The sequence below is a fragment of the Silurus aristotelis genome (genome assembly GCF_946808225.1).
Source record: "Silurus aristotelis genome assembly, chromosome: 12".
NCBI lineage: Eukaryota > Metazoa > Chordata > Actinopteri > Siluriformes > Siluridae > Silurus > Silurus aristotelis.
The window spans coordinates 17,594,955-17,611,569 of NC_139585.1; the positions used below are offsets into that span (position 1 = coordinate 17,594,955).

The 16,615-nt window shown below is 39.0% G+C and overlaps 2 protein-coding genes across 14 annotated transcripts in view; one reads left to right on the top strand and one right to left on the bottom strand.

Annotated features, from left to right (window-relative positions):
• Positions 1-5,939: 5,939 nt before the first annotated feature.
• Positions 5,940-13,787, bottom strand: LOC310734402 (putative endonuclease 4). 3 transcript variants are annotated; one of them, XM_083556335.1, is made up of 8 exons: positions 13,579-13,787; positions 10,836-11,146; positions 10,553-10,762; positions 7,901-8,080; positions 7,642-7,773; positions 7,436-7,540; positions 7,162-7,291; positions 5,940-7,073 (listed from the first exon to the last, which is right to left on the bottom strand). In XM_083556335.1, the coding sequence occupies exons 2-8, from the start codon at positions 11,008-11,010 to the stop codon at positions 7,016-7,018; spliced, it is 990 nt and encodes a 329-aa protein (XP_083412461.1). In that variant the 5' UTR covers positions 11,011-11,146; positions 13,579-13,787; the 3' UTR covers positions 5,940-7,015. The 3 variants fall into 3 exon arrangements, with proteins under 3 accessions (XP_083412461.1, XP_083412462.1, XP_083412463.1); XM_083556336.1 differs by lacking the exon at positions 13,579-13,787 and adding an exon at positions 12,045-12,095; XM_083556337.1 differs by lacking the exons at positions 5,940-7,073; positions 13,579-13,787 and having other exon boundaries at positions 7,162-7,298; positions 10,836-11,140.
• tnrc6ba (trinucleotide repeat containing adaptor 6Ba) overlaps positions 12,710-16,615 on the top strand; it is a 15,810-nt gene continuing 11,904 nt past the window's right edge. For all 11 annotated transcript variants that reach the window (XM_083556324.1, XM_083556328.1, XM_083556330.1 and 8 more), the window contains exons 1-5: positions 12,710-12,991; positions 14,001-14,088; positions 14,482-14,503; positions 14,779-15,129; positions 15,238-16,615. The exon at positions 15,238-16,615 is cut by the window's right edge and continues 1,385 nt beyond it. In XM_083556324.1, the coding sequence (XP_083412450.1) occupies positions 14,032-14,088; positions 14,482-14,503; positions 14,779-15,129; positions 15,238-16,615 (1,808 nt within the window). In that variant the 5' untranslated portion in view covers positions 12,710-12,991; positions 14,001-14,031. The remainder of the gene's footprint in view (positions 12,992-14,000; positions 14,089-14,481; positions 14,504-14,778; positions 15,130-15,237) is intronic.

The following is a 16,615-nucleotide window of genomic DNA, read 5'->3' on the forward strand; positions in this document are numbered from 1 at the left end:
TTAATCTCAAAATGGAAATCTTTTTTCCCTATAGGAGTTTTTTCTTGAATGGCTTAATACCACTTTATACTTTTCCACACTGAAACCTTTAGTATCAGCCAATATCAATATCCTAAAATACAATACAGTAAAATCTATGTTACATTTACAGTATAAACTATAGAATGAGATTATATCAGTCAAGCCTCTTTATATCTGTCTATTTGCAGTTTCCAAATTGATTGTTTTTTTCCCAACATTTTTCACCAGATTTCTAAAAAGGTTCTAGTTTGAACTCTTTCTTATAGGGAGAGGGTAAAGTTTTATTCAGAACCATTTTTAATTGTCCAAGAGAATCTTTCTGAATGTTAATGAAAGATTATAAGAGTATAAAACCTTGCCTATACTCTTCCTTACATTAAACTAACATTGTTATCATAATTAAAATTTAGATATAGGTTTTTCACAGTGATTTATTTGGGACAGTTTATATCTTTCAAACTTATCCACAGGAAGATTGGTTTTACTACAACAGATACATGAACACAAGCTAAAATGTTAAATCGTGGTTTAGTTCAATACCTTTTCCTAAGGGATTTTTGTTGTGGTTGTTGATGATGATTCATGCAAAGTAACGAGATAATGATATCTGTACAATCAGTGGATTCAATTCTGTATGAATCACAGGATTTGTGTTTGTTATTTATGTTCACTGAAGCAGCCTATACTAGAGCTTCTAATAGTAAAAATGCTTCCCTTCAAGCATGCCAGCTATTTGCTAAGAAAAAGTGTGTAGCTTTTGGAAAAGGTTCAGATGTTGGTCCCCAAAGGGAGGCCAGATTACATTTTAGCCTTTGTGCTCTACACATTTGACTTTTCCACAATCAATCTTACCCTTTATTCTTTCTTCCTTTTTCACAAGTTCAAGGATCCATCCATGTGTCTTTCTTGGTCCTCACAGATCTCATTTAATGTGCTTCTATAATTTGTCTTTAATTCCTCCATAATTAAAGGATGTTTTTCCATTTGCTGAGCTTTTACAAATAATTAAACAGCCAGGAATTATTACTTAAACACTGGTCATTGCACTAATTTATTCTTTTGAATAACTTTTTTCTTAGGTTTTTTTCTTTGCAGTCCCCTCACACAGAAACCGCTGGTATTCAGGCCCCTTAGCTGTGATTCCTGTGCTGTGAAGGGAGCCAAAAGGGAACCAATCCAGTGTTGAACTTTTTGCTTATCATGGAAATGTTTATTAAGCTCAAGGTTGATGGATGTCCTGGGGCTGACTCTGTGCAGCATTACTTTGTAATGAGGATTGGGACAACAAACACTGCATGCTGAACTTTATAATGCCACAGTTCACTTGAAAAACTCTCAAACACATATAAAGTCATTAAAGCATGCTTGCAACTGTTTTTTCATATTGTAAAAAAGGCCTTTGAGAAAACAATTAATTTTTCTGTGTATAATGTCTGCATTTGGTTCTTGCCTTGGTTAAATGCTGTGTCCCTTATGTTTTAAAAAGCCAGTACTTAATGTATTCAAACATTTTATTGCCTTATGCTGAGTTTGTTTGTCTGCTTTGTTCTTTTCTCCAGTTACTGATGCTTTGTCTGACCCTCTTCCACTCTGTGTTGCCTCTTGATCAGTAACTAGGGCGATAATAAAGCTGCTTCAGATGTTTGTGTGAATATGGCTGACATCCATGCCTGGTGACTATACACCAGGCGAGACTGTGTCTCTGTGCTCTCTCTGTGTTTAGACTATACCCGCATTTCTTTGTGCAGATATGGATCATGGTATCATTTCCTGAGTATGATGAGAGAACCATTACTGTAGCAAGTAAGAAAACAACTGCTCAAATCATAAAGGACACTAAAGGCTGTGCATTAGTGGAAACATTAAATCTGTGTTCTTAAATGTACATGTAAGTACTACTGTGCATCTGGCTTACAACTAGGTTTAAACTGGTAGACCGTACATATTGAAATTAGGTTGTGCTCCTTAAAAATGTTACATTCAGGATATTTGCATGAGTAGCATGTATGTCTTAATTAGACAGAAACTGATTTATTATGAAGTCATAAATTTAAAACACAGGAAAAGAGATATCGGAAGGGCAAGGGGTAGGGGGATTGTAACTTGGGTTAGGTTGCCAACCGATATTTTTCCCAAAGGAAAAAAGGCTGTGCAATAAATTGCTTTCATATATTTCAAACCACTTTAGTGTTTACAAGGCCACAGTTTATGTGCAACTTAAATGAAGGAAAAAAAAAACAAATAGCATACCAAAATTCAAGATGTTATATAATTATTATATAATAATATTTTCTCTGTAGAAATGTTGCATGTACGGCTACAAAATCATATTTAAATATTATGTTTGCAATGTTTACCTCTTTTGTTTCAGGTTTAACATATTCAGCACATATTCAGGACTGCTCATTGTTTGCAGGCTGTAAAATGAAAGATGGCTTTGGGGTCATTGTTGTGAATTATTAGCTTGCTGAAAATCTTAGCAGACTTGTGTTTTTAAAGGCTGTTTCCTGATCCACATTTCCTTTTTAGTTTAGAGTACAGCATATATAGCAAAACGTATCTGCTGTGGGTGTATGTGTGTAATGCATGGGCACCATGGTCCATTAGAAATTTTTAGGAATGTTGACATTAATGCTTGTGTTTTTAATTGATTGTAATGATCAATCACCTTCTGGCTTTAAGAGAAACAACTAACATAAATCTTTGTTTCATATTCCCCTTCATGAATTTTCCCATAAAAAGCAAATATTTGTTTAATTGTTATGCCAGGCCTCCTATTTAAGTTCCATTAGCAACTGGAGAGCAGTGTACATTTGGATTATAAAAGCCAGATGTTTCCATCAGAGAAGGAAAGTGGTAAAACCAGTTGATGTGGGGAGGATGGAATTGTTAGACTTTAAGACTTTTCAACAATGAAAGTGTCTAATTTAAACCAAAAATAATGAGCAGACATCAGTAAAGGCTTATGTGCTTGAGAAGTGAATCCTCAGTCTATCTGTCCCCATTTCCACCTGCTCCCTCCCTGACTTCCTGAAGAGCATGTCTCTAATTAACATCCTGTTGGGAGTGAACCCTCTTTGAGCACTATGCTTCTTGGATGGTGGGGTGCAATGAGACAGGGGTAGGGGTGTAACTCAAGGAATGTGTTTGGACTGCATTCCCATTTCCGTGAATTCTAGCCTGTCAGGAAGCAAGGCTCAGTTGGTGGACAATAGACAATAGCGAGGCTAGGCCCTTGCTGGTGTGAGGCTCCAACAGGAAAAGCGGCACATGCACACATATTACATAAACATTCGACTAAAGAGTCATGGCTGGCGTCTTCCAATATGGAAAAAAAAAAACGAGATGAGTTTTTTTTATTCTTTTTTTAAAATGAAGAACAGTGGGGCTCCAGCAGCCTCTGCTATTCAGCTTGTATCCAAGTAGCTCTGGTTGAAGGTTGTGGCCATTCAGGATGGGATTTGAATTGGCTACTTATCCTATGGACAAAGCTGGACATCTCCCTAATCCTGAATCTGTTGATGCAATAACACTGGGGTGAAGATCTTATGTTATTTGTCTACTTAATGATCAGTGTAAAATAAAAAATATGAAAAAAAATATGGTCAAAGTTCTGTATCTCCAGAGCTGTGAGGAATGATGTATTATGACTTTTTGGCCTATTAATAACTGTGCTCCATGCCTATCCTTACACAGACAAAATGTCCTTTCTTCTCTTTCTCTGCAGGCAAAAACGCATTTTTGATGAAAGAGCTCGGAGAAGAATTGCCTGACTAGTTTGAGCTGCAGGGAGGCTGGGGCAATTCAAAAAACATTCTTTACAACCATAGTGAGCAAAAGAACATCCCAGAGTGCAGAGCGAATCAAACCTTGAGGTGGATGGGCTGCAACAGCAGAAGACACATTGGGTTCCACTCCTGTGAGCCAAGAAAATAAGTCTAAGACTACAGTGGGCACAAGTACAATAAAACTGGACATTTAGGCACTCGAAACATGTCTTTGGGTCCTTCTTGAGTTTCTTTATTTTTGTTGTGCTTTGCAGGTATCAGGTATTCAACTGGAATTTTGTATTCCATGGACTCCAACCTACTTTGTCTTAAGAGTTTAGAAATGGTGTAATTGTTTGGGAACTGTTTTCTTGACACATATTGTGCTCTATAATTTCAGTCAATCATTGTTTGAATGACACAGCCTGCATACTCATGCTGAGTATGTGCTTCTATATTATGGTAATAACCCATACTATAATTACTACATACGGCATGATAACATGCCATGGAACTAAAGTCTCAAAACTTCTCAAAATTGGATCCATGAACATAATAATGTTGTACTTCAGTTGCCTTCTTAGTCACCAGATGTGAACCCAATAGAACTGTGGGAGATTTGAAGCATGAATATGTAGCAGACAAATCTGCAGTAATTATGAGATGTGATCATGCCAACATGGGCCAGAGTCACCCTGAAATACCTTATGAAATCTTTGCTCTGACAAACTATAAGTATATATTAATAGCAATATTAGTATGGTGTTCCTAATAAAAGGACCAGTGAGTATGCATTTGTTAAAGAAGGAGAAAGTTAATCCTATCTTCTTCTAAATATCCACACCAGCCACTGGGTGGAGAAAATGATTGTTTACATCATCTAAACTCAAATTCCTGCTCTTCTACAATTATATACTGTATCTAAAGTTACACATCTTAGCATAATTAACTCTGGACTGTTATAGGCAGTGCAATCTAAATCTTGTGTGTGCATGTTTGTGACAGCTGATGTAAGAGTAGAAATAGCCTGGAACACTCAGTAATTTCTGTTTTTCATAAAGTAAAGGCATCAGTATCAGTATTCCTTAACTCAGCAAGTGTGATCTGAAAACCAGGAGATATAATATGAAACTTCAGTGTAGCTATTTGTTGTGGACAAATATAAATACTCTCATGCACATACAAGCAAAACAAATTACAAACATTGTAAAATACACGCTATCACTCTCTAATATAACACTGTGGTGTTTCTTGGGTTCGTTTTTCCACACAAAGAACAGAGCATTTATAAAGACAGATTTAGTCTTTCAGGCTGTTGAATGCTTAGCAGCAAATCAGCAGGATTCAGAGATCGGACTGGAGCCTGCGGCTGCTGCGTGTGATGGCCTGTCTGAGGCTGCGCGGCCTCGTTCCCAGCCACCACTCTCTGGAACATTCCTTGGTCAAGGGCAGGAGTTGAAAGGAATAGAAGGCCTTATACAGCCACGTTTGCTGACTGTTTACTTCATTGCTTGATTTTTGGGCACAGAGAGATCTACGCATCTGATTTTGTTGTGCAGCATGTGGACCATCTCAGTCTCTAAGACGAATCTGTTACACATAAAGTTTTGGATTGTACCCAACATGCTGCTTTTGTGCTTATTTTTAAATAACCTGCCCAAATCAAATGAGCCTTAGGTTTTCTGATGATATGTTAATCTTTGTGCACAAACCTTTGTGCTGTTAATTAAGTCACCTGTTAATGTGTATATGAATTGCCAATTGAGCAAAAACACTAACATGACAGTAGCGTAGTATTTCCATTTGAATCCTCTGACTGGTGCATGCACCCTCCCTCCTGCCATAATAAGAAAAACAGTGTTTGATTCAGTCCTCCACCCTGCACTCATATCCAGCTAAGCTTTAAATTATACTAAAGCTGTTCATTTTAGTCAAATTAAAGTTACCATCTAATGGACATTTTTCCATAAAATCTTTCAGCAGTTTGCAGAACTGTTTGTGTATTAAATTTAGGTTAACCACTTATGAAGCATCATAAGTATCTGTTCTAACTGTGTGCATAAGCTCCACTTCTATTTAACACACTGTATACTCAAGTGGTTTGTCCTCATTTGACAATTTGAAAATTCATTATACATTGTTTGCCAAGGATGGTTTTAATTATAGTTTTGCTTTATTCATGTATGTTTAAAAGAAAAAGCAATTAAAAAGTAATTACTTGAAAGTATTTTACTTTTTTATTTATCACAAAATAAGCAAAGGCCTTGTAAAATTCCATTCAAAACTCTTTTGGAATTCATTAGTCAGAGAAAACCTTTTACATATAACATTAAATTTGCATTCATGTGTTCATTTACATTTGTCAAAGAACCCTCATGTCTGACATAGGCTAAATAAAGCCAAGCAGTGTAACTTTTATAGACTCTACCGATTTTCTGTAGCCCAATGATCCAAACCAGACACTGAGGCTGTTACAACAGATTTGTGTGTGACTGGCATTTCCTGTAGGCTGGCACTGAATTGGAGAAACATTCCTAACCAAGGCACCTTTCCCTTCCTGTCAAAATGTACATTAAACCCCTTCTTTCAGTGCCTTCAAGAAGAACCACAACTTCTACAACTAATACCTTTTAATTAGCTGTCAAAGCTATATGCCATATCAGCTTTGCATGAACTGAGCTGTGATTGTTCCTGGGGCAATAACAGAAATAGTGTTTATTGCAGGCTAGCGGTGTCCGTGTGGTCTGGTGAGCTGCTTTCTCCATGTGAACAGCTTTAAATGAGCTAACGTTTTAGAAACTTGGCCAGGGATAAGAAGAAAATGAAAAAACGGGGTATTTCCCACTAACAGTGAATGCAAAGAACAAGCATTAACAGACAAAAGAGGAAGAATATTATGAATGACGTTAACATAACTAACAGAAAATGATTAATAGATTTTTGTTCTAACCATATGAAAGTACAATATTAAAGCAGAAATGCAAACCCAGACATATTATAGGATTTACTGTGGGGGTTTCAGCTCACTGTCACTTTGTCTTGTTTACAGCTCCCTCTGCTGGAATCTGTTAACATTCACTTACACTGAATATTTAACAGATTATATAAATCCAACTGATTTGGTTTTTGTCTGTATGAAATGTACAATATGTAAAGTGAACCAAACAGAACACAGTGTTTATAGCTGCGAATAGGCTTCATGAATGTGTGAAGAGGCTCCATGAATTCTAGTCCTCACATAAAGAATACAGGAGTTCTATTTGCTCAGCATATTCGAAACCTGGGCTGTGGAACAGGACACATACAAATACAAATAACTACTCTTTGAATTGAATATGTTTGATCATTAAATTATTAATGTAATTACAATTACCGGCCAGGTGTCTCAAGAATGAGAGGGATGTTGTCGAGTCGAGGCTCATTTACAATGTTTCGAAAAGCAGAGATGCCAATCTGTCCACGGCCAATGTCCTCATGGCGATCCAAATGGCAGCCCAATTTACCTGAAAACTCAAGTGATACAATATAGCAATACAAATGCATTCACAAGTAGTTTTGCTACATGCATGAAGAGTGTATTTAAAAGGAATAACTAGACAACTAGTTAACCACTGGCAAATGATAAATGTTCTATTTCAGAAAGACACCTTTTGAGTCATTGAGATGAACTGCTCTCAGGTAGTGCAATCCAACCACCCGGTCGAATTCATCAAGCACAGACTTCACTCCTCCTGCTGAAGAAATGTCATAACCTGCAAAGACAAGTCAGGTTTCCTCACAACATTTGAAATGATGTGAGCCAATTGGATTGAAACTGAAACATTAGATAAATATTTATTTCTCAACACCTCACCTGCTGCAAATGCATGGCACGTGTCTAGACATACTCCAACACGTGACTTATCTCGAACATGGTCAATTATGCTCTTCAACTCATTAAACTCCCCACCCACAGTACTTCCCTGTCCACTCATATTTTCAAGTACTGGTGGGAAGTTGCAAAACAGAGTAAAAGAGAGCATTGCCAAAATTAAAACAAATAAAATAAAATGTATGGACCAGTTTATCAAAAACAAATCTATTCATGTAGTTTGTGTGGTTAATGAGCTTACCAGTACAGACTGCAGGTATTTGCTGGTGAGCATGGTTTATAGCTTGAGCGATCCTCTCAATGCACTGCTCTTTGCTGGAGCCCAAGGTGGCCCCAGGATGGAAGTTGAACTGAGTGAGGCCCAAAACACTGCAGCGACTGAGTTCATCAACCAACATGTCTTGGCTCTTAGCAAATATATCTGAGATGTAAGAAAAAGCACAACCAATTGCAAATTTTTTTATCCTGTTGTTCAGAGGTGGAAAATAATGAAGTAAAAATACTTGGTTACTGTACTTAAGTTGATTTTTCTCTTATTTCTACTTTCTACGTTACTATTTATTTTTTCTGACAACTTTTAACTTTCACTCATTACATTTTTTTACGCAAATATCTGTACTTTCTACTTCTTACATTATCAAACCAGACTCGTTACTTTAGGTTTAATCTATTATGGATAAATATTTTTCCTTCTCACTGCATGCCGTTTTCAGCCCATCAATCTATTTCTTGTCACTCTGCAGCTTTTTCGATCTACCACTGGTGTATAAATTCCTGGTTATCACACACCACAGACATAAGATAGTATACGAAGCTAACAACGAGTAGGGCAGAAGGCAACAGGAAGTATGGGGTTAACATGGATGAGACAGAGGGAGTCAGTGATGTAAACATAACTCAGAACAGAGACATTCATGATCCCCTGATCATCATCATCTTTTCTCTGCTTGTGTTCTATATGGTGATGGTTTAGCCTGGATACATTCATTCGATAACAACATTTTTTATTATTTTGTATTAATATATTAATATGATGTGAGGTCCAGTTACCAGCATGACACTAAAACATATCGTAGTAATAGCTACTAGTTGTAATTTACTTAAGTACATGCAAGAGCCCAAACTTCTTTTCTTTAACTTGAGTGAAAAAGTGTAGTCACTACTTCAACTTTTACCAGACTCTTTTAAAACGAGTATCTTTACTTCTACTTGAGTGGAGGATGTGTACTTTTGCCATCTCTGCTGTTGTTAAGTTTTTACACAGATATTGTAACCTGCACTTAAGAAACACTGGTGAAATACAGTGGTGTAAAAAGTGTTTGCCCCTTCCTGATATCTTTTTTTTTTTTTGCATGGTTGTCACACTTAATGTTTCAGATCATCAAACTAATGTAAAGATTAGTGAAAGATAACACAAGTATACACAAAATGCCGTTTTTAAATGAAGGTTTTTATTATTGAAGAAAAACTCACTTAAAAACTGGTTTTGTGGTTTATCACACCTGAGTTCAATTTCTCTAGCCACACCCAGGCCCGATTACTGCCACACCTGTTCACAATCAAGAAATCTCTTAAATAGGACCTGCCTGACAAAGTAAAGTAGACAAAAAGATCCCCAAAAGCTAGACAGCATGTGGACAAACAAACAAACAAACAAACAAACAAACAAACAAACAAACAAGAAAGTAATTGGGATCTATCAGTCTGGAAAAAGTTATAAAGCCATTTCCAAAGCTTTGGGGCTCCAGCAAACCACAGTGAGAGCCATTATTCACAAATGGCAAAAATATGGAACAGTGGCGAAACCTTCCTAGGTGTGGCAGTTTGACCAAAATTACCCCAAGAGCACAGCGACGACTCATCCAAGAGGTCACAAAAGACCCCACAACAACATCCAAAGAACTAAAGGCCTCCCTTGCCTCAGTTAAGGTCAGTGTTCATGACTCCACCATAAGAAAGAGACTGGGCAAAAATGGTCTGCATGGCAGAGTTCCAAGTCAAAAACCTCTGATGAGCAAAAAGGTTTTGCCAGAAAACATCTTGATGATCCCCAAGACTTTTGGGAAAATACTCTGTGGACTGACGAGACAAAAGTGTAACTTTTTGAAAGATGTGTGTCCCATTACGTCTGGCGTAAAAGTAACACCGCATTTCAGAAAAAGAACATCATACTGACAGTAAAATATGGTGGTGGTAGTCTGATGGTCTGGGGCTGTTTTGGTGCTTCAGGACCTGAAAGAATTGCTGTGAAAAATGGAACCATGAATTCTGCTGTTTATCAAAAAATACTGAAGGAGAATGTCCGGCCATCTGTTTATGACCTCAAGCTTAAGTGAACTCGGGTTCTGCAGCAGGACAATTATCCAAAACACACCAGTAAGTCTACCTCTAAATGGCTGAAGAAAAACGAGATGAAGACTTTGAAGTGGCCTAGTCAAAGTCCTGACCTGAATCCTATTGAGATACTGTGGCATGACCTTAAAAAGGCGGTTCATGCTTGAAAACCCTCCTATGTGGCTAAATTACAACATTTCTGCATAAATGAGTGACCAAAATTCCTCCACAGTGCTGTAACACTCATTGCAAGTTATCGCAAACGCTTGATTGCAGTTGTTGCTGCTAAGGGTGGCAAAACCTATTATTAGGTTTAGAGGGCAAACACTTTTTCACACAGGGCCATATGGAATTTGTTTTCCCTCAATAATAAAAACCTTCATTTAAAAACTGCATGTTGTGTTCTCTTTAACTAATGTTTAATTTAGTTTGATGACCTGAAACATTAAAACATTAAATTATTAAAATTAAATTAAACATTAAAATCTTGATTTCGGTCAGAGTGCAACTTTACCCCAGATATGTTTTTAGGGGGTATATGTTCATGTGGTAGACAGACCTTCCTTGGGAGAGCCACAGTTCATCAGGTAAGATCCATGTGGCAGAATGTGGGCTGGGTCAAAGCCGTGTTGAGAACACGCCTGCTGGAATTTCACTGCAGCAGATTGATCAAGGGCTGGTCTTTGCCATGAACGTTGGGAACCCAAAAATAATCCAAAACTGTGACCCCCCAAGTCCACACTTGCTTCAACTGCTTTCCATATGCCTCCTTTAAAATATAAGGGGTTTATTATATTTCTTCTACTTTTACTTTAGATTAAAATGTGCTCTAAGTGCCTTACCTGCTATAGAGACATGAGCACCAATGTACTTTTTTTGTGCTTTAGTTCTTCCTTTCTTTCCCCTCACCACTTCTTCAGTACTGCATCCTGGTTGTTCATCTAATTCTTCAATTTCCTCATTTTTTACTGGATTTCTAGCTTTTCTCCTCTTCTCTCCTCTTTTATGTGACTCCATCTCTTTCTCAAGTTAGTTACCTGATGAGGACAACCAGCACCTTGATTGCTTGCCTATTTGAAATATGCAACAAGGTATATAGGTTTTGTTATTGTATAGTAAAGATTCCCAAAGTCCAACGTTGGCCTGTGATGACCTTTGGGGAAAAAGAAAAAAAAATGCCATTTGGAAAACGTTTGAAAAATAAGGGCAATCTTCGTGTCTCTCATTAGATGTCAAAGAATAGGTTTAGAACTCTATTGTGGAATAAACTGAATTGTTTCTCATTGTACTAAAAATGTGCTGCATTAGTCAAGCAGATTACAAAGTCATGTTTTATACAAGTAGTCGTCGATTTACGACATATGCAACTTGCGACCATTCGACTTTACGACCACAATCGCTAGCCGCGGCGTACGACAGTGCGTACCAGCTTCCGGCATTATTTCACAGTGATGTACATATAGCCTACTCTACTTACGACCAATTCGTGTTACGACCGGTTTACTAAGTCGACTACTATCTGTATTTATTTAATTATTAAAATATTATCATAAATGAGAGGAACTATTGCCACTTTTATTTTAATATAATGATTAGTATAATGTAAAATATTTTTTTTTCTGCTCACAGCCCTAAATCATGTTTGATTTAGTCCCTTCGTAGAAAAATGTTTATCTGTGCATCTCTGCTATATAACCAGACAACTTATGATGTGTGTACTTTGTTCAAACACAAGCTCGTAGGGGTCGATTTGGAGGATTTGAACAAAAACAATCAACAACAACAACAACAAAATACCACGCTTAGCTATATAATAAAATCTAATTGATTCATGATTTGTAATAATTTTATACATACACAGTATTCACAATATTACAGTCACTTTTACAGGAACCAAATATTAAATAAAGTGCTATCAGTACGCTAGCTACATTATCACTTAGCAATGCGCTAAATCCATGTATTCCCACACATTTGAAAATAAAATATTTGGAATGCATTAGTGTTGAATATGTGAAATATAAAAACGGAAAAGTTTTTATTACTCTTACGGTAATAGATCATAGTTTGTATTGCGTCCTGAGCATCAGACCAACCTGTGTATGTGTGAAACCACGCCCCTCTACTCTCATATATGGGCGGGGAGCTAATGGTGACGAGATGGGCGTGGTCACATGCCTAAGATATATATATATATATATATATATATATATATATATATATATATATATATATATATATATATATATATATATGGTGTGTGTGTGTGTGTGTGTGTACTGTAAGCAAAAAAAAACATTCTTTCGTATGAAAAATTCAACTTTATACTTACATACATAAATATAAATTTGATAATAAATTACTAATTACTACTAATAATTACTACTAAAATTTGATTTAGACAGACAGAGAGGCGAACAATCCTGGCGTTATTTTATCGTATTTTCCCCTCAATAGCTTTTCATCGTAGCGAATGGATTTCAAAATATGACGTCATTGTTTGAATAGAGACGGTAGGAGAACGTGTAACCTGTTGTCGGTGTCAGTGTGAAAGGATTAGACTTTTGTGCATATAATCGGTGAATAAAAGAGAGAGACCGCGAAAAAAAAACCCAGGGGTTCAGGTCATTCTTGGTCAGTCGCGATCTGTGGACTTTTAATACTGAAGGTCAACATTTTCCCTTCGCTAACCCCCCCTTCCGACCGAGCGCTGCTCACACACAATTCATAGCCAAGCAGTAAAATGGCCGACCGTCAACCGACTGACTTTACAGCGCTTTAAAAACCAGTTTGCTCGTTCCTTCGTTTACATGATCGCATTGTAGAGTTACAAAGAGCACCCTGAAGGACTTGTTTCCACGATTAGCCGCGTCGCTGGGTACTTTTAATGGAGTGTGTTGGATTTCAAATCGCCTCGAATGCCTCAAAATTTACAATTTCGCACTGAAGCACTTTAGCAGTAGCTATCTTTCTAGCTACATTTCATGTAATTCCTGGGGTAAGTGCTTCTTTATATATTTTATGGCGGATGACTCGTCAGGTTGCTGTTTGTTAGATGAGCGGCGTTTATTGTGCATTTGAAGGCTGATGCATTATTAAACATGTTTACAAGCCTCTCCGAACCCACGGCACGAGCGACAGCTAGTCCGTCCACCGTTAGCGTAGTTGGCTAGCCAAGCTAATTTTTTTACCGACCTTCCCAGCTCAGACTATAAAATATAAAACCCGACTGCACTATTAGCAGGTCGTTTTGCACAAAATGTGTGTTTAGCGGCGGGTTGAGAGCCGGGATGATGCACAGTTTGAACGCGTTTGTTTGACAGCGAAGCCGTAAATATTTGGCTAGCCGGCTAGCGTAAAAAGCTAGCGGGAGTTTTGCTTAATTCCACTCGGTGTGTGTGTGTGTGTGTGTGTCTGTCTGTCTGTCTGTCTGTCTGGATGGATGTCTGGCTGCTGTATTTGACTGGTCATTCGGTGCAGGTTGCTCGGACTGGTTGAGCTTTTACATGCGCTTCCGTCGTCAATGAAGTTGATATTTCTTCCTCGATAGGCCTCGGGTGGATTAGCTGTTGGACGTGATCATACCTGATGCTGCTTTAGTTGTTAAGCTCAGAGGGTTGGATTTCAGCTCATTGTCTGGGGGAGATTTCGGAGGTGAAATAGTTTATATGCGTTATACGTTTTGCTTTTAGACGTTTTCAAATTCCGCCAAATGTGATGGTGGTGAGGCCGCGACGGTGGTGTTTGGCTGAAAGCTGCGCACTATCTGTTGCACAGAAATGCTGAAAAGGAAATGGGCGGGTGGTGAATGGAGTGCCAGCTATGTCGAGCATTATTAGTCAACACACTTGTTTCACTTTCGACACTATTAACATGCTGGGCATTTTTCCCCGCATTCAAATGGTCTGGGCCTTTCATTTGCCCAAATGAAATTTTTTTTTATCTTATATATTCACATATAACTTTTTATAGTAGTTTTCATCATTGCAGTGCTTTTATTCTACTAGAAAGGAGTGTCTGGAAAGGGAACAGCAGTTCATGGAAGACAAGAAAAGGAAGAAGGAAGATAAACGGAAAAGGGAAACCTCGCAGAAGGTAAAGATGATGTTATCGATCTTAGATAGGAAGCAGGTATTTTGAGTTACAAGCTGGCACAGAGAACCTGATTTGATTTTCATCTAACAGCTATACGTTTATTTACTGTTAAAGGATCTCTATGAGGAATGTTAGTGGCTGTTATTGCACGTGACACTGCTTATGTTATAGAAGGCTCTTACTCCATGTTAATAAACTTGTCAAGTTAAGAGTAAAATCCTTTGTTACACAAGGCAGACACACATAATACTTTCATAAAGTTTAAATAAAAATCTGCTCACTTTCACCACAATAGTTAAGCTTGGTATGTATCTCAAATTAATCTATAAATATTGAATTAAATATGGCTGTTTGCTAGTTCACTTCGTTGATGATGTACTTTTTACATTTCAGGTGGTCGAGCAAAAAAACAAAGGTAATATTCTATCTTCTATAATGCACTAAACTTGGTGTGTCCACGAGGCTTCATTTTGTGTTATTTATACATTTTATTTATTTATTTGTGGATAGTTTCTTGTTTGAATTTGTTGCTTTAGTGGTGTTGCTTTGTTGCTAAGTGGTGTTGCTTTACTGTTACATTATTTGTTAGTCTTTTGTGGTGTTCTGGTTTTGGTTTCATTTGATTTCATTCAAGTTTTGTTTAATTAAATGCAATTTTCTTCTCTGAATGATTTTTTTTTTTCATGACAGTGCCAGAACTGACCAAGACCCCATCTGCCCAATCTCCTGCGGTCCCCAGCTCGGTCTCTTCCAGCCCTGGCCCTATCTCTTCTACAACATCCTCCACTGCCACCCCGGCTGCTGGTGCCCCCCCTCAGGGTGGGAACAATGCTAAGCGGTCGGCGGTGGCCAACGGACAGCCCTCCCCCAGTACCCAGGCCCCACAGCGCTACATGCCCCGTGAAGTGCCCCCTCGATTCCGTTGCCAGCAGGACCACAAAGTGCTACTGAAGAGGGGCCAGCCACCATTGTCCTCCATGCTGCTGGGAGGAGGCAACAGTGGGGGGGATAGCCCCAGTGCAACAGTGGCCACTGCCTCAGGTAACAATCTTTGATTTGGTTTACATAATAAGACTTTGATTAAATTATTACGTGGCTTTAAAGGAGTAACTATATGATCTGGTTGTTATATATTTCTATATTTTACAGATACCAGCTTGGGTTCTGCAGGTTCAGCTGCTTCCTCTCTGCCCCACACATCATCCTCCTCATCAATCGCTGCTTCTTCTACTACTACAAATTATGCAAATTCCATGTGGGGGGTTAGCTCTGGTAGCCAACCCCTCTCTCAGGGCAGGGATAAGGTGATAGTGGATGGGTCAGACTTAGAGGAATGGCCTAGTATTGCTGCTGGGGATGGAGCCAGAACAGGAGATAAAGCCGTTTCTGGAGGTGCAGATGGCAATGGAATGCCAAACTGTAGTGCCTCATGGGGTGAAAGGCAACAACTGAAAATTGTGGGAGGAGTAAATGAAGGCGGAAAAGGTGGCAGTTTTAGTAGCCCCTCCCCACCCACATCCTCCTGTTCAACCAATGAATGTATGCAGCCTAGTAGTGTTGTTTGGGGGTCCCAGGGAGCCACAGTTGGAAATTCAGTAGCAGCAGGATCATTGCCCTCCGTATCCAAAGCCTCCCCTCTTTCAGGGACTGAGTGCTCCATTGGTGTCAACTGTGGGTTTCCAGGTGCCAACTTTAACCCTAATGCTAACCCCTCTGCTTGGCCAGCCCTGGTACCAGATGGGGCTGGGGCAGCTGCAACAGAGGGTGGCTCCACTTCTCTCCAAAGCTCAACATCATTGTCTGCCAACAACTCTATTTCTGTGAATCAAGCCTCTCATCAGCACCAACTTCACCAAATGCAATATAAAGACGTAGATCCATCCAGTAGAGAATGGGGTGGTACAGCACTGGAGCCAGGAGCAGGACCAAAAAACACAGCATTGATGGATGGAGGTGATGGGGACTGTGGAAGTACTGGGGGAGGGGGTCATTCTGCATCATCATCATCATCATCATCTTCTTCCACTTCATCCACTTGGAGAGCTCAGCCTTTTCCTGCAAATTCCAAAACGGGTGCCTCACGAACTGATGCATGGGAGGGTGGAGCTGGTGGTAGTTCTGTATCTGCCGATGGGGGAAATGGGGGAAACTCATGGGGGTTCAGTGGACAGGATGAAAGAGGAGGACCTGTGGGTGTGAGTACATTGCGCACTGGATCTCAGGGAGCATGGAACGGTGGAGTTGGTGATTGGGGTAATTCTAGTAGTGTTGGCAATCCAAGTGGGGGAAATGGGGATGGCTCAAGCAGTAACAGCAGCACCAGTGGCGGTAGTGCTGGAAACCCATCAGTTTCTTCCTCCACAACTTCTACTATGACAAGAGCTTGGGACAATCAGAAAGGTTCAGGAGATGGAGGAACAGGAGAAACCAATGAGTGGGGAGGGCAGGGAACCAGGGGTGGAGGAGGTACCTCATCCTCCAGTGGTGGGGGAAATTCAAAAAATGGCAATCAGCACCATGGCCACCA